At 43.0% G+C, this 22,422-nt stretch overlaps 1 protein-coding gene across 1 annotated transcript in view; it reads right to left on the bottom strand.

Moving 5' to 3' along the window:
- Positions 1-1,370: 1,370 nt before the first annotated feature.
- LOC120065699 (cadherin-4-like) overlaps positions 1,371-22,422 on the bottom strand; it is a 66,433-nt gene continuing 45,381 nt past the window's right edge. The window contains exons 5-13 of the mRNA XM_039016775.1: positions 21,792-21,929; positions 15,223-15,408; positions 14,749-15,002; positions 11,589-11,731; positions 10,104-10,340; positions 2,362-2,595; positions 2,103-2,242; positions 1,715-1,879; positions 1,371-1,577 (exon numbers count right to left, since the gene is read on the bottom strand). Of these exons, the coding sequence (XP_038872703.1) occupies positions 1,371-1,577; positions 1,715-1,879; positions 2,103-2,242; positions 2,362-2,595; positions 10,104-10,340; positions 11,589-11,731; positions 14,749-15,002; positions 15,223-15,408; positions 21,792-21,929 (1,704 nt within the window). The remainder of the gene's footprint in view (positions 1,578-1,714; positions 1,880-2,102; positions 2,243-2,361; positions 2,596-10,103; positions 10,341-11,588; positions 11,732-14,748; positions 15,003-15,222; positions 15,409-21,791; positions 21,930-22,422) is intronic.

The raw sequence follows: 22,422 nt of genomic DNA, 5'->3' as shown, positions 1-22,422 counted from the left end.
AGATAAAGATAAACTGAAAGAAACCTACAGCATCTTGACCAAAATTAGAAAAGAAACACACGCACACATTGAAAATGGCCGGGCCAAAATGTCATTCAGCCCATTGAAGAGCATCAACCTTTTGGTTGTTAATACTTCAAAAAATAGGTATCTTACAGCATTTTCTTTTTTGAATGTCTTTTTACAGAGTATATTCATATATTTTCAGCTTACTATTTTTTACATTCTCACCACATAAGAACAAGTGCGTTGAGTAAAACATTTTGGAAAAAAATCATGCACCTTTTAATAGTTTTGTTGACCTAAAAAATGGGAATGTTCAAGGCAAAAAAATCCTTATAACGCTTATTTTTCAGTGCCTTCTTTCCAAGCCATTTAAAGTCGTACTGTCTCATACTGTCTCACTACTCAGATCATGCCTATATAAGTTTTACAGTGTGGAAAGCAACACAAAACCGTACAGGGCAGGCAAGCGTCCAAACGTAAATGCTCCTAGACTGAGTTCACAGAGGAAAGGCAGGCATTCTCTGTTTGTTAGAAAACCCCCACATTTATAAAAACAACCACATACACTCACACACCCAATGTTAGTGTGTTGTTGTGTTGACCGGATGATGCTTGGGAAAGTCTTCGATCACCCTAGTGTGTATCAGGTCTCACTGACAGAGGGTTGCTTTAGTAGTACTTCCCCAAAATGCTCCAAAAGGTCAGAATTCAACTGATCTTAACCTGCAGCCAGCCCTCGTTGTGAGGATCACTTCTCTGTGTTGCTGCTGGGTACAGTAGTTCTTTCTACACCAGAGAGAAGAGGAGAGGGAGCCATATGAAGGTTGGGGGCATGGGGGTTACAAGGGAGTGTGCCGCTCAAAACCACTCCAATGGCAAACAACCCTGAGATAGCAGGAGTCCGATACAAAACACACCACAAAAGGCACTTTATAAAACGACAGTGCTTCTGTTCTAAGGAAATTCAAGTTGAGAGAGAAAGTGTCTTTCTGTACACTCTGTTCAGCGTTAAGCCAAAAAGAGACGGGTTTGTCCTGTTCCTTTTTATCATCCAAGCCAAACGAGCGTAATCACTCCTGTCTCTCAGAAGTGCCTTGTGTCCCCAGATAGCTTGAGGTTCAGTAGAGTGAGAAGCAAAACACACTAAAAACTTGCCACTAAAAAAGCCAGAATAGAGTAGCAGCAGAACCTGGTGAGGTCACAGGCCGTGTTCTAGAACAGTCTCTAACGTCCGTTCTGTCCTCACTGGTCTACTATGGAAATATCTAATGTGGTACTGCTTGGGCCCTGCCTGTGGTTTCGAGGAGCTTCTGACCCCAACCCCAAACCCTCCCCCCGGACCCCCTCCGTACCCCACCCCTTTCTCAGTCGTCGTCTCCTCCGCCGTAGAGGTCTGCCAGCTTCTTGAAGCGGGGGCCCCAGTCGTTGAGGTAGTCGTAGTCCTGGTCCCCTGAGCTTGAGGAGTTGAGGGAGCTGACGGAGCCGGCCGTGGAGCCGCTGCCCTCGTAGTCAAACACCAGCAGGGAGTCATAGGGCGGAGCTGTGGGGTCGTTGTCTGCTGCCCTCAAACCCTGAGAGAGAAAGACAGAGGATTAGTTAACACTGAGGAGAGAACTTTTGAAAAGCTATCACTGTTAAGTACAGGGACGTGAACATTAACACACTTGTATGATCTTTCGAGATGAACAATGTCTAATAGTTAACATACGTCGTTGATGAAGTCTCCGATATCTCCGGGATGAGGCAGGCTGGGTCTGACGGGGTACTGGGACTCAGCGATGACAGGCCTCTCGTCCACTCTGCGCACCCCCGTTGGTTTACAGATGATGTGGTCCAGAGCCTCGGGCTGCTGCAGCTGGCTTAGGTCATAGTCCTGCAACACCAGACAAGGAAGGGGACTCAGTGTAAGTGTAAGAATGGCGGAGAAAGTGTCTGGGTCCAATCACAGTATTTTTAAACATTACATCTTCATCATTGTTGTCGTCATCATCATTATCGTCGGCTTCATCATCCTCGGTGTGGTCATCATCAGGCTATAAGTATGGCTGCGTTGTTAAACGAAATCCTAGTGCATGTGTAATGTGTATATCACTGACCTGGTCCTCCTCTCCTCCTCCCTCCTCATCGTATTTCAGGATGTTGTCTCTGACGTCGTCCTCTGGGTCAATCAGCAGGGGCTTGGCCTGACGCTCCTTCTCCCTCCGCTTCATCCACATCACAAACACCAGTACCATTGCTGCAACAGACACAGCACATCAGCAGGGTAGACAGAGGAGGGCTGGGAGTAGTATGTTGACACAGACAATGACACCTACAGCACAGGTGTGTGTGTGTATAAGTGTGTATTATACTCACTAAGCAGTATGATGATACAGATGAGTATGGCTATGATCGCTCCGGTCCCCAGTCCAGCGGCAGCTACAGCTCCGGTGGTAGTACAGTCTCCGTTGTCGTCACACGGACACACCTTGACCTTTATCATAGACCTGTTAGAGAGGGGCGGGTTCCCAGAGTCCGACACTATGATGGGAACATCATACACCCCTGCATCCAGGTAGGGAATCCTCAGTCTCAGCTGGGCATAGTCACCTGCACATAATCACACAGACACAATGTCCCGTCACTGCGTGAAGCTCCCAGTATCCGATAGCAGTGGTGTAAAATATAAACAGTTGACCATTCTGGAGTTTTACTGTAGTCATCTATGGCCATGTGAGCAGTACTGCAGAGATACAATACATGCAAATGCATACTGAATAATACACAGGCAGTTACTGTAGCTAAATACACACGCAGCTACAGCACAGGATATCCAGTCAACCTAAAACCAGAGTATCAGTTATGTTTTTTAATTGTTTTTCCACAGCACCCCACAACACAAAACGCACACTATACAACACATTCCCCGAGGTGATCAACATATGGTTTCCAAATTTCGTCAAATACTTCTGGTTTTTAATTTCGCTTTATAATATATAAAATCCAACAGTATGTAGCCAGGTAGTTCAGTCCTCCAGTTTCTTATTAAGGGTGAATATGAGGCTTACTAATTCATGGCTATACATTTTCTTGCAGCAATTAGACCTAGATTACAAAACTTTCTCTGATATTGATCACCAATATTTACATTTCCCAACAGACAGAAATGTATATAAATTCCTAGACACAATGAAATGATAGCACATACATTATCCCAAAACGGTGTCAGTTTATCACAGAACCACAGCATATGTAATAGGGTTCCTTTGTGCTTTTTGCATCTCCAACCAAAATGTGACATTACATGAGTGCAGTCCTATGAATTATCTTAAATAATCATAAGGTATTACATTTTTGTTTCAATACTCCTCCATGCACAATGATGGTCTGCTGTCCATTGTTTAAGTGAATACAGATGTGTTGCACAGTAATACATTTTCATATGAGGTAGTCCAAGACCCCCAGGCCATTTAATTTATTAAAAAGGTTGGATGAAATTGAAACTGTCAGGGCCTGGAATAAATACATCAATCTTGGTAATATATAAATTTTTATTGTGTTGACTCTACCTACATGTAACATAGATATTGGGAGAGATTTCCATCTCTGAACATTGAATTCAATCGTATCTATTAAAGGAAAGTAATTGATTTTCTATTTGCATGGTATCAGTACACCCAGGTATTTCATATGTGTCTTTGTCTATTTCCACTTAAATGTACTTTCTAAGCTTGAGAAGTATAATTAGAAATGGGCATTATTTCAGTTTTCTCCCAATTCACTTTAAATACAACACCATATGTGTCCAACAGTAGTAAAACAAAAGACAGATAAATAAAGTGAAATGTAATCCGCATACAATGACATTACATGTTGATCTCCACCAATCTCTATGCCCCAGATTGAGCCATGAGTTCTAATTACAGATGCTAGGGGTTCTGTGACTAAAGAAAATAAATAACTAGACAAAGGGCATCCCTGTCTTGTCCCTCTTGATAACGGAAATGATGCATAGATCTGTCAATTTGTTCATATAGTTGCTTTGGGGGATTTGTACAATAGTTCAATCCAGGAAATAAATAACAGATCAAAATCAAACTATTTTTAAGACAGTCACCAAATATGCCCATTCCACCCCATCGGCTGCTTTTTCAGCATCTATTGATACTGCCACTTTTGGAGCGTTCAAGTTCTTGGTATGATGAATTGTATAGAAAAAATATTGGAGATTGTCTGAAGAAATCCTGTTCTGTATACCCCCTGAGTAAATCAACTTGTGTGTTACTGTTTCTATGCGAAAACCCAATACTTTAGCAATGATTTTGTGATCCACATTCATGAGTGATAATAGGCAGACAGATCCGCATGACAATGGATCCTTATCTTTCTGTTTAAATAGGGTAAATGTGGCCAAACATAGAGACTGGGGAAGAATGTTTTTCTCTAGATCTGCTGTGAGCATAAGTAATATAGGCTTCAGTCATTTGGAACGGAAGTGTCGATATATTTCACTGGGAATCCATCATTACCAGGAGATTTCCTATTTTTTAGATTATTGATGGACTCCAACAATTCACCTGGGGTAATGTTTCTATCCATATTCATTTTCTCTGATTCACTTATAATTGGTAAAATGGCCTTATTAAGGAAATTGTCTATATCCTCCTTTTAACTTTTGTTTTAGGATTGATACAGTTTGTGATCAAATGTTTTAAAGACTGAGTGGATTTCAGAAGGATCCATTGTTATGCTACCTGGGGTTTGAATGCTATGGATGAAGCCTATTCCCCCTCAGGAAACTAAAAAGATTTGGCATGGATCCTGAGATCCTCAAAAGGTTCTACAGCTGCAACATCGAGAGCATCCTGACTGGTTGCATCACTGCCTGGTACGGCAATTGCTCGGCCTCTGACCGCAAGGCACTACAGAGGGTAGTGCGTACGGCCCAGTACATCACTGGGGCTAAGCTGCCTGCCATCCAGGACCTCTATACCAGGCGGTGTCAGAGGAAGGGCCTACAAATTGTCAAAGACCCCAGCCACCCCAGTCATAGACTGTTCTCTCTACTACCGCATGGCAAGCGGTATCGGAGTGCCAAGTCTAGGACAAAAAGTTTTTTACCCCCAAGCCATAAGACTCCTGAACAGGTAATCAAATGGCTACCCGGACTATTTACATTGTGTGCCCCCCCGACCCCTCTTTTCACGCTGCTGCTACTCTCTGTTTATCATATATGCATAGTTACTTTAACTATACATTCATGTACATACTACCTCAATTGGGCCGACCAACCAGTGCTCCCACACATCGGCTAACCGGGCTATCTGCATTGTGTCCCGCCACCCACCACCCGCCAACCCCTCTTTTACACTACTGCTACTCTCTGTTCATCATATATGCATAGTTACTTTAACCATATCTACATGTACATACTACCTCAATCAGCCTTACTAACCGGTGTCTGTATGTAGCCTCGCTACTTTTATAGCCTCACTACTGTATATAGCCTGTCTTTTTACTGTTTTATTTCTCTACTATTGTTCACCTAATAACTTTTTTGCACTATTGGTTAAAGCCTGTAAGTAAGCATTTCACTGTAAGGTGAACTTTGTTTTAATACTGTATGTATCTCTTCCTCTTACTTAATTTACCAACAAGTATTTTCCCTGCACTTTCATCTTGCTCAACATATTGTTGCTTGGATTTCATGGCAGCAATCTCTGCAGATCTGGTGTTTATTGTGTTACATTCGAGCTTCAAAGTGTTCAACTGTTGAATGGTGTTAAAATTTTGTGTTAAAATGTTTCTGTTCTCGAATTTCTAATTATTTTTCTTATGTGAAGAGTAAGACATGATACAACCTCTCGTATATGCTCAAAGAGCTTCCCAGACAACAGTTGGGCATACTTCATTATTTAAATGTATTTCCAAAAACAAGTATATCTGTGTGTTGAGCTATGAGGTAAACTTCTTATCTCCAAGTAACATTGTGTTGAATTGCCATGTTTTTGCTATTGGCATAGGAGGTTTGAGCTTTAACGTAATTATTAATAGGAAGGTATTTTAGGTATATTAACCGTAATTATTCTAGGAAGGTATTTACATCCAGAAACACACGCAATTAAAGTAAAGTTAACTATAAAAAAAGTCAATTCTTGAATATGAGTTGTGGACGTGAGAGTAATAGGAGTATTCTCTTTCAGTTGGATGTTTATATCTCCACAGTTCACATAGACCCATCTCTTTGATGCTGTGGTTTAATACCTTACACATGTTAGAAAGAGGATATAGTTTAGTTGATTTACATTTAAATAGTTTTAGTATAAGGTCATTAATGAACTTTGGGTCGTCTTCATGTGGGCAATAACAATTCAGTAAAGTGAATTTCCTTTTACCATTATAAAACATCCATCTGGTCTGTAATCATTTCTGTAGAGTTAAATGGGACTTTTTTAGCAATGAGAATTGATACCCCTCTGGATCTTGCGAAGGAGGTGGAGGAGAATGCCAACCCATCCCAAGCTCGCACAAACCTTTCACTTCCTTTTGCTGATAGGTGAGTTTCTTGTAAAAAACAGATGTTGGCGTTATTCTTCTTCAAATATGAAAATAACTTAATTATTTTGGCTGGCTGCACAATTACATTGACATTCCATGTCACACATGTTAAGTATCATCCACAACACGTGATATTGAGATGGGTCTTTACATATTTTTGGTCTCATAGTGATTCCATACATTATGTAAGGTGTTGATACATAAACAGCTACAATGATAATATTGTTAAACAATCCTCAAGCTTCTTAATGGGCATGTATTCACAAGACATCATTATTTTTTTATATATATTTTTACAATAAATCCCGCATGATGCTTTTTCCCCTCCTCCCCTTTCCCCTTTGATGCTTCCCACATGAATCTGTCCTGTACTGTTGCTCAGGTGAGAGAGCGACCTTATTGGTGCCGCCGTAGTGGCCATTTCCTTTAATGCAGGTTATTGGTCAGTGACTATGTCTCTATGCATTACAAAGAAAATATATCAAATCACATCAAACCAAATTTTATTTGTCACATGCGTCAAATACAACAAGTGTAGACCTTACCGTGAAATGCTTTCTTACAAGCCCTTAACCAACAACGCTGTTTTAAGAAAATAAGAGTTAAACTGAAGTAAAAAAAGTAACACAATAAAAGAACATTAACGAGACTATATACAGGGGGTACCGGTACAGAGTCAATGTGTGGGGGTACAAGTTAGTTGAGGTACTTGAGGTAATATGTACATGTAGATAGAGGTAAAGTGACAATGCATTGATAATAAACAGTGAGTAGCGGCAGTGTAAAAACAAGAGGTGGGGGGGGGGGGGTCAATGCAAATAGTCCGGGTGGCCATTTGATTAATTGTTCAGCAGTCTTATGGCTTGGGGGTAGAAGCTGTTAAGGAGCCTTTTGGACTTAGACTTGGCGCTCTGGTACCTCTTGCCGTGTGAGAAGTCTATGACTTGGGTGGCTGGAGTCATTGACAATTGACAATACAGTGGCATGTATTCATGGATGCCAAGGTAAGCCACGTTTACCCAAAAATATTGATCAAGAAAAAAAGATATCTTTCTTATCTCTGTATCTCTCAATAACAAGAGAAAAACAACATAAAAAGCACTCTGTTAATTGAGAATAAAATTAATTTGATTATTTAGGCATTAGGCATCATTATAGTATATTAAATAGAAAAATGTGTTAAACTCCAATTAAATAAATGCAGGCCTATAACCACTGGAGTAGCCTGCAGTTCCGTTGTACTGCACAGAACCACATGTGGGGCTCACTTGTCTTGACCCACCGGGGCACAGAGCTCTGGGCACTGGTAGAGGCAAAGCGAGTGCCAATTATTCACTTGTTTTTTCAGAGTTTATCAGCTACATGTTCAGTTGGCCTAGCTACATTTCTTGTACATTCCAGTTAATGAATTCATTTCGATATAATTGTCCAACAAAGAGCTGGAAATAATGATTGAAAGGTGCATAATTGTGGGCTTGGTGCACATAGCCTGCTTGTTTGTCACTCTCTTTTATAATCTCAGCAATTGTCCATGTTTCTTCAACATTCATTCAACCAATTCATTAACATTATTCATTGCACTTTCTATGGGAAAAGAAAAAAGAAAAGGATAATCGACACGTGATGGTATCATGTTGCCCACATTGATAAGACATTTTCCAAATTTGCATATCAACTTCCCCGTTATGATGCCTAAATTCGGGCAAAAGTAAATTAAACGTGTTAAAAAAAAAGGAAGGGAGAGAGCAACGGAAATAAAAGTATTGTGCGCTTACAATTTCAGTGTCTTCGGCTATATGATATTTAATCTCTCCCAGTCTTTTTTCCACATACGGGACATTTAATTTCTTCCCACCCACTCAGCCTATCGGCTGGGGACGAAAAATAAGTGTCCAGATCATAGCAATCATCATGTTACCTTGTTCCCTTGTCAGTTCCTTTTTTAAACAAATAGTTCATGGCTACAGCCTACCAATTAATGGTTTGCCATTCATGCTGCGTAGTCAATTGTCATAAAAGTGTTATTCATTTAGACAGATGGCCTGAGCGGTGCTGTGCTTTTCTTTCCAATAGGCATGTGAGTGAAGGCCTTAACAACACATACTGTTCTCTTTTGTGTCTTTGATGTGGTGGGGTGTAAAAGTCCATCGTTCACCTCATTTCAGTAGCACCAAAAGTTCAATAGTCCAGTGCCCCATCTGTCATACATCGTCTGTTGTAAAGGCTGTCCTGTAGTCCATACATTTCATTCATTGCCATTTCCACTGTTCTCCTTGTCCAGGTTATCCAGGAATCAGGTAGCTTCTTTTGCTGATTTCAGTGTGATGTCTCGTTCCTTCCGTTTTACCCGTAGTTGTGCGGGGTCATCGGTTTTCCCATAGCTTTTCTTTATAGGGTCAAATTCTCCGCGTTTCATGTAGAGGTGTCTGCTCATGTCGGCGTTGATAAAGGTCCGACTACTACTTTTGGCTTGGATGGTCAGCCGTACAGCTTTATCTTTGACCCTATAGTTAAGGAACTTTGTGATGATGCCCCTTGGTTTGCTGCTCGTGTCCTCTCTCGGGCCGCCTGTTCGATGTGCTCGTTCAATTGTGGGAGCCCGTGTGAAGTTCTCCTGGCCCAGTAGTTGTGGTATTACCTTTTCCAGGAATTCTTCCATTTCGGTTGTTGCACGACTTTCGGGGAAATATACGAAACAAAGACTTGAACGGCGTCTGAAGTCCTCCGTCCTGTTCATTAAGCCCCATAATTATGATTTTCTCCAGGGCTAACCCGGTTTCGGCCTTCGCCACACGTTGGCCAGTTAAGTCATATCAGCTTAGAGTTTTTGACATCATCTGATATTTTCTTCATCTTCTTGGACAGTTTGCCATTGCCGGTGCGAATTTCTGTTAGTAGTGTCTCTAAGCTCACTTAAGTCGAGTCGTCAGCTACTTGGTCCACGGTCACGTTTTTTCACTGTGTTTGTTTGTCTCCATTTCTTGATCTAGTATTTACCATAACATGCAGTTATTTCTTGACTTCAGAGTCGAGTTATTTTCTATTTAAGAGGCATATTTTGTGTAAAGAAAGGGAATGCCAAACGGATCACCTAGACCTCACCTAGACCAAACGGATCACCTAGACCTCACGGTCGCATACTGGAAAACATAGCCCTCAGTAGTATCGGATTGTTAAAATAAATAGTGTCATAGATTAATCTGTAGGGGTGGCATCTTGTCTATCAGTGCAGAGAAATGAATGGATGTGATCTGTCACAAAGCACACAGCTCATACGTCAACATGAGACAGAGCCATTCTGGGAGAATAGTGTCATTTACTGTAAGACCTCCATTATACCACAGTCCATCAGCCTGAGACCACACCATTGTCATCTGTCACACAGCAGCAAACACACAGGGAGCGAGCATCCGCACACACACACACACATTAGACAATATAAAACAACAGAAAGCATTATACTGGGACTGTGTGGAGAAGGGGCTTCAGTATTTGAACTCTGACACATTACACCTCTGGTGGAGATCTCTTAATAGTGACCCAGGCTAGCCGTGTCTTACCGCTTATGCGGGAGGCGGTCCAGTTGCGTCGGACGCTAGGAGGGTAGGAGGGCAGCTCGAACACAAAAGGCCCCACGTGAGGGTCAGCGTCGGCGTCGGAGGCTGTGATGTTGACCCTGGAGCGGGGGCTGGCCCGTTCACACACCTGGGCCTCCTTGGGCAACAGCACTGGAGCGTTGTCATTCACATCTATCAGATGTATCTGTAGAGTACCTGTCCCACTGGCTGGGGGAGAGCCTGAGAGAGGGTGAAGGGGGTGGCAGAGGAGAGAGAAAGAGAGACAGATAGGGGAGGGGTGGGTGAGGTGGGAGGAGAGAAATAGAGAGGGGAGAAGGGAGAGACAAATGTAATCAATCCGAGGAAGAGGGTAACTTCATGCGTATACAGTACCTAAAAACACTTTCATCTGAAGGGAGGAAATATAATAAAAATGGAATACAGCAAAGGGACAGAGGGATGGGAAATGAAGGAGCTGAGAGAATATTGAGGGAGGGTTTGAGAGTGATGGAAGAATACAGCATACATTTGTTGTGAATGCTCCCAGTGATGACAGCCATAACAAATGAAACGGCACATAAATATTCCACTCTGTGTGAGTCTAGAGCTCAGCACTCTCAAAGGACACAGTTATGAAATGACTTTACTGGAAAGCACCACATATCTCCCTCACACAGCACACAGAGGCTGTTGTTAAAATGAGGAGAAACATACCTAAAACCTACGATATACTATGACAACAAACACATCCTAATGTACAGTCAGACTCTGACACTATAACAACGCACCCTAACCTACAGTCCGTGACCAACAGACTAACAGTCTTGTATAGCTGACTGATTACAATGGAGTATTTTCTGCTAAGTAACGGATGCTGCACTGTCTGCATGAATGGAGTTCAGCCAACAGATCCAACTGTTTCTCCTATTAGAGAGTAACACAATGCACGAGTTACAGCTCCAGTATGTGAAGCTCTACTGCCTCAGCACAGCAGAGCACCCCAATCGACTGCTTGTCTGTAATGATTGGCTTGGCGCTTTGTTGAGCTCCCTCCTTGGTGGAGCAGAATAAATAAAAGCAAAACTCAATCAAAGTGGAATATATCCCAGTGTCGACTGGTGTTTGAAATCAATAGGCCGTCAACAGCTTGTTGGCCGAAACTCTGCATGCTCGAGAGCAACCCACCTCATTCCCGCAATCCAATCCTTCATATCTCTGAGGTACAACACCACCTGGGCCCTCCCTCTCAAACAGAGAGAGCACACACACCTCTATTTGTAATGGTTTGGGTCGATTGGTTTTAGAGTACTTCACCGATCGCTACAGCAGCTTTGAGAGCACACACCTTTGGCACATTTAGACAGATATTTCACTTCTCTCCACAGTACACAAGGGATGCATTGAGCAGGCAACACACACACACACACACACTCACTCACTCACTCACTCACTCACTCACTCACTCACTCACTCACTTACCAGACTTACCATTGTCGGCAGCCAGGAAGGTGGCCTCATAGATGTTGTTCCTGACGTACATGGACTCCCTGTCCAGCACGGCCATGGTGGTGATCTGACCGTTGGTCCTGTTGATCCTCAGCCAGTTAGCTGGGTCAGACAGCTTCGAGTACCTGGAGACACACAGTAGAACTGTTACAACATATATCATAGTGATAACCAATGTTACATCTAATTATTTCAGCACTAAGCAAATTTCAGGTCTGCTGAGAGCAAACTTGAATGTTGTGAAAATTCTGTGCAACTTCCAGCACGAGTTTACTGTGAACACTGAGGCTGTACCCGCTTTAACTTACAGTTTGAACAGTGGCCAAGTAAACTACTGTGACTATTTGATCACAATGCAGGCCTACCAAAAATGCACCCTATAAAATGTTAACATGGAAATAGCTGTTCTATCATTCAGCCTGCAGTAACAGCCAATGTTTGGTGTTCAATGTACGCCAACATTCCATGAGACTTTTGAAAAAAACATGCAGGGCTTGACATTAACCTGTTTATCCACTTGTTCTTCAAACAAGGAGGTGACTGAACATATTTTTGTGTTGTTTGATGCAAGAAACCACATTACAAAATAAAATGCTTTATTATTCTCATACCATTATTACAGAAAATCAGACAAATTATGCTACCCTCTGCCTATTGGCTACTTAACTTATTCAAGCCTGTCTCAAAATACAACACTGCCCCTTTAAGACAAAAAAAGCTCTTTACCTGACTGGCTTTTTTAAAGATGTCTAGAAATGTATGTTTTGTATACTTGTAGGAAGCAACCACTCCCCAATAGCTAACTACAAATGATCTATAACTGGGCTAATAACTCACTAACTAGCAAAGGATATTAACAAAATGTGCACACGTGGCTACATGCAGCTGTCGCTTTGATCTCAAAACAAGCGCATCTACTCACGACCACAGCTGTAAACACAGTGCAATTCAAAGTAAATGGCACAGATCCATATATGGCAATGGCTATTTGCATATAAGCCTACTGCAGCTCTGATTGGTTATGCCGCACCGGTCTGTGAAGAGTATGGGCTGAGTCATGCATAATAGAATCCTACTCCAATGTGTTCTGCCTACAACAAAATCTCTTGCATAGTTTGTTTTGTTACGGTACTGTATGTTGCATTGAAAGTGGCTAATATTGCGTTAATTCGATCACAATTGCCACAGTAAAGGGAAACATTGACAGTGTTGTTAACTAACAGGGGAAAATCTAGAAAGTTCAATGTCGTGCTTCTCTCCATGGGCTGATAGTTGTTCTGCGCTCTGCGCGGCAGTCCCGGGGAGCTGCAAGGCAGTCCTGGGGCTACAGCACACCCCCACATGCACACAGATTAGAGGGAACATTGGTAATAACGCCTTAATACCCTGTATTTAATCTTAACTTCCAGATAGGGTCACCTTTGCAACCATCTCCCCTGCAACAAGAAACAGTATGGTATTCTTGCAGCTTGGTTTTGTCATGTAAACAGTTGACAAGAGTAAACTGATCCAAATGAAATGCAATTTGCAGAAAGGAAACAAATTAGTATTTAAGTGGAGAGTGGAGAGGTTAATTACAGGTAAAGGACCTAACCTTCATGCAGGCAACACTGACACGCGAATGCAACTTAAGGTGTTCCTAAGTTTTGGTGTATATTCTTCTCAATAAAACAATGTAAATCAACGTGATTACTCAGTTAAAATGTGTTTGTCACTGTGTGGAGAGATGGATATACAGTATATATGTATATACATATATATATAGAGAGAGAGCGAGAGCGAGCGAGAGAGTGACAGAGGTATAGCGAGATCAGATGCCTGGTGGGAGGAGGTTTGATGCTGCTGCTGATGATGATGAGAATAGGTCTAATTAGAGAACACGCTGGAGGATGACACAAGTTAGCGAGTGCCAATGAGATGTGTGGGAGATAATGGCAGCTAAGCAGCTAAATCTATCTCCCCTTAATGAAACACTCTGCCACATTTAGACTCCAAGGGACGGAGGGAGGTAAAGACTGAGAAATATATTGAGGTATCGATGTGGCGTTTCGTCGTGGGGAAATCAACCGATTAGAAGACAAAATAACAAGAAAATGAGAGTCAGAACGTCACGCCAACAGACTTGGGTGTCAGTTTGGATTTGATGTCCCTTGGCAGGTGAAACAGAGGTCTCTAGTTGTTGTGAGAGGCTCTGTCATCTCTCTCCATGCCACGGTGGCAGCCCGGGGGCACTCACGCCTCTCTCTGACACCCAGCTGGCAAAGGCTGGCACATGGAGAAGGGCACACAGCTTGTGGTGCAGTTCTACGATCCACCCATGCACGCTACCACTTCCCCCAAGTCTGACAGTAAAACCAGCTGGCAAATCAGACCCTGTCTACCCCCTTTCTTCTCCTCTCTCCTCTCCACCGCTCTTCTTCCCCCTCCACATGAGAAAGCAGGGGGGAGGAATGACAGGGAAGGAAGAGCAGTCTTCTGGTACACACACACTGCAGCTCCTCACGTCATCTGTCGGCAAGGTCACTAAAGTGAATCAGCCAGTGGTGATCAGGCTGTCCAAACATGAGCTGCCTGTCGGCCGCCATGACATCTCTGGAGAAGACGAAAGGGCTGAATTCCCATCAATGAAGGAGAAAAAAGAGACAGAGAGAGTGAAAGGAGTGAGAGAGAGGCTAGCGAGAGAGAAAGAGCAGTTCTGTGGCTCTCAGAAGACAAAACAACAGTGAAAGAGTAAGTTTGAGTGAATCCATTTATGAGAAGAACTTCTGTTTTTAGAGTTTATTTGTTTGCCTGCACTGCATCGATTCTTTAACGGGTGTCCGACTGAATTGAGAGTGGAATTGATTGGTGCTGAATCTGGGGATGGAGTGGCTCAATGACCTTTGACCCAGTGAGTATGTGGGAGAGGGGGAGAGAGGGAAAGAGTAGCTGGACACACAGTCCAGCTTATTACGATGTAACCTTTCCTCCTTCGTCGCTAGGCAACAGGGAAATTAATGGACTTTGGTTTTGGGAGCAGGTCAGTTAAGAATGTCACAGAAGGCAGTTCAGCCTTATGACGGCGCAAATCCATGCAAAATACAATCAGCGTCTATCTGAAATGAAGCCTGTAGTTCCTAACAGTCTGTAGTTCCTAACATACCGGACAGTCTGATGGATGAAGAGGTCAGGGTCTTGGGCAGCAAACACGGTGAGTGTGGTGCCTGCAGGGACACCCTCCTCGAAACGGATGGACTTGGGGTTGGAAGGGAAGACAGGGGGTTCGTTGACATCCTGTACGGAGATGGTGACCCCCGCTGAAGACTGGAGAGAAGACTGGATCCCACTGGCCAGAGGGGCCTTGTTAGAGACTATCACCGTGAGCATGAAGGCCCTGTTCTGCTCATAGTCCACTGGCTGCAGGGAGAGAGGGGCGGGGAGGAAGATATATAGGGAGGGAGGGAGAGAGATAGGGAGGGAGAAAGAGGGAGAGAGAGAGAGACAGAGAGAGAGAAAGATGAAAGAGAAAGGAAAGAGAAATGAAACAACTCAAATGCACCCATATCAATATGGAACAAAAGTTAATCATAATTTAGCACTTGGAGTTGTTTATTTAAACAGTAAAGTAGTCCCCTACCTTGACCACAGTGACCATGCCGTCATTGTTGACAGGGTTGGTGCGGATGAGGAAGTGACCCTGGGGGTCTCCGCTGGCGATGCGGTACTGGGCAGCCCAGTTGGGGCTGTGAGGCTGATCCCTGTCAATCACTGTCAGATTGGCCACCACCACATTCACCCTGTTCTCTGGGACCTCCCCCGAAAACTAGAGAGAGCGGGAGGGAGGGAAGGAAGGCAGGAAGGAGAGAGAGAAGGAGGGAGGGACGGAGGGAGTGAGAGAAGGTGAGATATTTCTATGACTTTAGATAATAGAGAAACCGTTTTTATAATAGTAATGCCTTTCCTTATACTGCTGAATGTCAATGTGTGGAAGTCTTTATACAAACCAATGGATTTGTTCAATGAAGTGTTTATCCATTTACATCTAATGCTGCACATTTACCAATTAAGAAATTAAATAAGTACTGTAATTAAATGGATGGCACGAACCATCTTTGGGTAATGATCTTCATTATATTCCAATCTAAAACTATTCAGTCCCACTCAATGATACAGAAAACTCAGAGGTATAGTCAGAGCAAAAGCGGCATACACAAAAACCTACTGTACAGGAATTTAGTCTAAACAAAGTGAACACATTCTGCAGCGGTCTCTTTCATATTCAAGAGACACACACACACACACACACAATACACACACACACACACACAATACACACACACCACAGCTTTTATTGTCAGACAGTAATCCCTGCTTCCTCTTGTGATGCGTTAACCGGTTTATGGTGTGTGTCTGCCAGCTGCTGTTCACTCTAATGGCTTCATCATGGTGCTGGGGCTGTATCCAAACCCCCCTCTCCTCCTCCTCCTTCTCCTCCCCAGCCCCTGTCCCCTGCAGCATCGCCACGCCGATAAGCACAGAACAAATTAAATATGCACATTCTCTGTGGTGTGTCGGCTCCTCTATTTTATTTTCACTCCGAGCTTCAACACAGACAGGAAAAAAAAACTTCCAAGCTTGTATGGCAACGTTGAGGGAGAGAGGCAGAATGAGGTTTTTTAAAAACCTTATGGAACGGTTCTAACTGGATAATGGGCTCTGGGAAGATGTCCCCACCCTTGAAAGTAACAGGTATTCCGTCTGATAAGCAACAAGAGAGCCTGATGGGAGCCTACGCTGGTTACTGGTTAGGGAGCTGGAGTGCCCATCAATGGGTTCTGATTGAAAAATGACAGGTTCAATTCAGAATATGGTCAACTCCAATTTCATTAATGCATCAACGTTTGACTTTGAAAGTCAAGAGGACTCAGATCCAGATCCTTACTGTGAATTCATTCCACTGAACTGCTACTAACCACCGAATTGGAGATTATATTGAGACTAACGGAATAATATAAGAATTGAGCCTTGTGATGATGCAGCGTTTTAGATAGCCCTGCATTCTGTTTTCCCTCTCTCACGACGAGCGAGAGGGAAAGAGAATCAGCTACACAACTCAACATGGCTCTATGGGATATTTTACTGTTCTCAATAGAAGCATAGTCTTGGTTGAAAACAACAACAACAACAAAAGGGCAATAATGTTAGCAAGAAGTGGAAATAAAAATGCCCTTAAAAATAACTCACAATGTTTCTCTCTGAGTAGAAGGGTGAACAGTTAAATCAGTTTTAAGGGTGTTATTATATCCTCTTTGTGATGGTGATGGAGCCCTAGGCATTGGCAACCCACATCATTTCAGCCTTTTACATGTCACACTAGTGCCACATGCAGTGGCACATCTACTATCACTTACAGCTAATGAAGTCTGCTGTGCCAACAGATATAGCATCTTAATTTGATCACTAAATTGTTGCTGAGAATTTTCCTGCACCGCAGGAAATGCAGATGACCTTTGCGATTGACATAAATTCACTGAAAACCCACACTAAAACATGGTTATATTAACTGTATGGCACTTTTCATGTAGCCTACTTTTGGCCAACTAATAGCCTAACCACCGACCAAGAAACATTATGGACTAAACGTTCAAATCCTGTTGCTACAGGAGTATTTTGCTGTGACAATATACGTAGGTCAAATTAAGATCCTACATCTGTATGCCCCTGACTGTTCTTCAGTAATAAGCCTCAGCAAAACTCTACAATGTATGAGAGACAACTAGTCTGCTACACACAGACGCTCTTCAGGTAGACCAGGAATAGCATGCTATTAAGGCCTACTGGAATCCAGCTGGCTGATATTTGAACATATGAAACTACAGACTACTGCTCCAAACACCGATCAATGTGGATGTGAATTGAAAACGTCGGCAGGAGTATAGAGTTTAGTTTGAGTGTGATGCACTTGATTAGATCTCATTACCATAACCCTAGGAGAGTGAGATTATACAGTCGCTGAATGCAGCCTAATGAGTTGTGGCAAGTACCATTGTCTTTTTGTTTTTCACATAATGACGAACATCACACTCTCATATTCATGCCCATGTTCTCAAATGAATAAAACATTTGGCTTTTTTAATTTTTGGAAAATTAGAAGCAATATATCTGCTTGGTTTACACCCCTGCAAGCAATTTTACTTAATTAGTGTGCTTATGTTTTCTCTCCATCTCCCGTTGAGAGATGCACATGCTTTCCTGCGTCTGTCATACACAAATAATTACTGAACTGCTCCGAGTGGAGTTTGCTGTGTGGCAAAAGAAGAAAAGGAATTGACAAACAAAGCAACAGAGAAACTGGATAATACTGCAATCTTATAGGATAATGTGTATGTGTGCGCCTGCGGGTAAAGCTGTATGTGTGTGTGTGTGTGTCGAATACACAGCAGTAAGATACTAAGACAGCTGCCTCAATATGACTAACATGTCCTCTCCTTTCCACATTCATCATCTCTTCCTCCCTCTCCTGTCCTCTGCACCACCATAACCACTGTCCCTCCACAACAGAGGCCCATCCATCTGTTACTGTTGGAACATGTAGTTTGACTCTTGTGTTCCAAACCATGTGTTCCAAACCATGTGTTCCAAACCATGTTGCCAGAGCTTTTCTCTTCTCCTTCTGTCATCCTGGTTGTTCTATAGCTGGTATAATTCATTATCTCTCCTGCAATGCCACATGGTTCTAAACTAAGTGAGGCAGTGAGGATACTCAACACTCTCCCTCCACACCAGTGCCTTAAAGTATTTAAGTAAAAATACATTAAAGTACTATTTATATTTTTGTCAAATTTTACTTTTTCTTCACAAAATTCCAGAAGAAAATATTGTACTTTTTACTCCATACATTTTCCCTGACAACCAAAAGTACTCTTTTACTGTTTCCAATAGAAGCATAGTTTTGGTTGATAATAACAACAACAACAACAAAAGGGCAATAATGTTAGCAAGAAGTGGAAATAAAAATGCCCTTAAAAATAACTCTTACATTTGAATGCTTAGCAGGACAGGAAAATGGTCCAATTCACACACTTATCAATAAAACATCCTACTGCCTCTGATCTGGTTGACTCACTAAACACAAATGCTTCATTTGTAAATTATGTCTAAGTGTTGGAGTGTGCCCCTGGCTATCCGTAAATAAAGAAAAAAGTAAAATTGTGCCGTCTGGTTTGCTTGAAATAATAAATGATTTATACTTTTACATTTAAAACCACATACAGTTGAAGTCGGAAGTTTACATACACTTAGGTTGGAGTCATTAAAACAAATTTTTTCAACCACTCCACAAATTTCTTGTTAACAAACTATAGTTTTGACAAGTCTGTTAGGACATCTACTTTGTGCATGACACAAGTCATTTTTACAACAATTGTTTACAGACAGATTATTTCACTTATAATTCACTGTGTCACACGTCCAGGGGGTCAGAAGTTTACATACACTAAGTTGACTGTACCTTTAAACAGCTTGGAAAAATTCCAGAAAATTATGTCATGGCTTTAGCAGCTTCTGATAGGCTAATTGACATAATTTGAGTCAATTGGAGGTGTACCTGTGGATGTATTTCAAGGCCTACCTTCAAACTCAGTGCCTCTTTGCTTGACATCATGGGAAGATCAAAAGAAATCAGCCAAGACCTCAGAAAAAATATTGTAGACTTCCACAAGTCTGGTTCATCCTTGGGAGCAATTTCCAAACGCCTGAAGGTACCACGTTCATCAGTACAAACAATAGTACGCAAGTATAAACACCATGGGACCACGCAGCCGTCATACCGCCCAGGAAGGAGACACGTTCTGTCTCCTAGAGATAAACATACTTTGGTGCGAAAAGTGCAAATCAATCCCAGAACAGTGTAACGGATGTGAAATGGCTAGCTAGTTAGCGGGTACGCGCTAATAGCGTTTCAATCAGTTACGTCACTTGCTCTGAAACCTAGAAGTAGTGTTTCCCCTTGCTCTGCAAGGGCCGCGGCTTTTGTGGAGCGATGGGTAACGATGCTTCGTGGGCGTCAGTTGTTGATGTGTGCAGAAGGTCCCTGGTTCGCGCCCGGGTCGGGGCGAGGGGAAGTACTAAAGTTATACTGTTACAACAGCAGCAAAGGACATTGTGAAGATGCTGGAGGAAACAGGTGCAAAAGTATCTATATCCACAGTAAAACAAGTCCTATATTGACATAACCTGAAAGGCCGCTCAGCAAGGAGGAAGCCACTGCTCCAAAACAACTGCACATAGGGACAAAGATCGTACTTTTTGGAGAAATGTCCTCTGGTCTGATGAAACAAAAATAGGACTGTTTGGCCATAGTGACTATCGTTATGTTTGGTGGAAAAAGGGAGATGCTTGCAAGCCGAAGAACACCATCCCAACCGTGAAGCACGAAGGTGGCAGCATCATGTTGTGGGGGTGCTTTGCTGCAGGAGGGACTGGTGCACTTCACAAAATAGATGGCATCAAGAGGCAGGAAAATTATGTGGATATATTGAAGCAACATCTCAAGACATCAGTCAGAAAGTTAAAGCTTGGTTGCAAATGGGTCTTCCAAATGGACAATGACCCCAAGCATACTTCCAAAGTTGTGGCAAAATGGCTTAAGGACAACAAAGTCAAGGTATTGGAGTGGCCATCACAAAGCCGCGACCTCAATCCTATAGAAAATGTATGGGCAGAACTGAAAAAGCATGTGCGAGCAAGGAGGCCTACAAACCTGACTCAGTTACACCAGCTCTGTCAGGAGGAATGGACCAAAATTCACCCAACTTATTGTGGGAAGCTTGTGGAAGACTACCCAAAACGTTTGACCCAAGTCAAACAATTGAAAGGCAATGCTACCAAATACTAATTGAGTGTATATAAACATCTGACCCACTGGGAATGTGATGAAAGAAATAAAAGCTGAAAGAAATAATTCTCTCAACTATTATTCTGACATTTCACATTCTTAAAATAAAGTGGTGATCCTAACTAACCTAAAACAGGGAATTTTTACAAGGATGAAATGTCAGGAATTGTGAAAAACTGAATTTAAATGTATTTGGCTAAGGTGTATGTAAACTTCCGACTTCAACTGTACCTTTAGACTTTTACTCAAGTAGTATTTTACCCTGGTGACTTTCACTTGAGTCATTTTATATTAAGGTATCTTTACTTTAACTCAAGTATGACAATTGGGTACTTTTCCCACCACTGCCCAACACCATGTCTGATACACCAGCAAACAGCATACAGAGACTGAACAGTGGAGAGAGTAGAGACATAGAGTAGAGCAGAGAGGAGTGTGGCTGTGTGGAGGTTTGAGTGTTCCCCTGTGAGAGAGGAGTGACAGAGACAGGACAGAGCAGTCTGAGGAGAGGCGTTGTTCAGTGGGTTAGTCTCTGACAGCTGGGGCCTCTTATCAGAGCAACCGGCTGGAACTACACAGCTGCCTGCCTGGCACACACAGTGATGATACCGCCGTGCCACCAAGAGATGGATCACACATCAGAGGAGGCAGCGTGTGACGTGGACACACTCCTCTCTCTGCAGATGGATGGACATACAGAAAAAGGAGAGAGGGAGGGAGAAAGAGAGAGAGAAGGAAAGACCAATGAAGGGAGAGACTACTCCTCCCTCGTGATGCACGCCCACACGCACTAAAGTGGGCCAGAAGAAGTCAGGCTGCCTCCAGTGCGGATGTGTATGGGACTGGGGCCAGATGCCTGCAGACAAACCATGGTCACCAGAGAGGCTGCTGGCAGAAAGAGTGGAGGGGGGGCTGCTCCCATCACCAAACAGCATGCCTATGATCTTTCTCTCTCATCCCTCTTTTTCTGTCCCTCCATATGTCGCTCCGACACACTCTCCCTTTACTTAAGTAGCTCCCTGTTTCCCTCTGACCCCTTTCTTCTCCGTGTTTTTGGTCCTCCTATTTGTCCTCGCCTGCTGTTTATCTCTCCACATGTCTCTGTCCCGCTCCTCTGTCCAGCTCTCTAGCCTCCTGTCAAAGAGCCATGAAATCGTGTTCTCTAAGATAGCATCAGACACATGGACTGCATCTACAACAGAGTTGGGGCACTGCCCTGGTGAATATCCATCAGCTCATGTTATCCTGTCATGAATACAGATGTGTGGCCCTACAGTAGAGGTCAGTCCTGGAGTGGAGAGGAGACTCACCGTCCTGGCGGTCAGCTCGGGAGGGTTGTCGTTGATGTCGGTCACAGAGATGAGGGCGGTGGCCGTGTTGGACAGGCCAAAGTTCAGGTTCCCCTCCATGTCCGTGGCCTGGACGATGATGGTGTACTGGGACACTTTCTGGAAAGACAAACCACATTCACGTTAGTTAAATAAGACGTCATAGAGGGTGAAGGTAGTTCTGAGCATACTATAGCTAGGTGGGCTGACTGACAAACAAACAAATGAATAACTAGCACAAATAGCTCTGAACCTGACACACACACTTATGTGCAAACTCATGAACACACACACACACACACAAAGGCTTAGGAAGTGAGGGCGCAACGGGCGCGAGTGAAAGGCTCATCCATTATAGCCTACAAGTCCCTGCTTTTAGCTCTCTGAGCAACCCTCATCATCACTCACTCTAATGGAGGTGCCATCACTTTAAGAAGAACCACTATGCTGCAAATATTAAAGAGAGTGAATGGACATTATTTAGGCCAGTTAGATGGGAGAGAATAGCTAGAGGCGGTGCTGCCGTACAGACCACCATTGAAAGAACAGTCAATCATGACGTCAGACGGTATAACATGCATTCACACTGAGAAGATACGGCAGAGACACTGTC

The sequence above is a fragment of the Salvelinus namaycush genome, chromosome 20, assembly GCF_016432855.1.
Source record: "Salvelinus namaycush isolate Seneca chromosome 20, SaNama_1.0, whole genome shotgun sequence".
NCBI classification, from domain to species: domain Eukaryota; kingdom Metazoa; phylum Chordata; class Actinopteri; order Salmoniformes; family Salmonidae; genus Salvelinus; species Salvelinus namaycush.
This window is presented reverse-complemented; position numbering and strand designations above follow the sequence as displayed.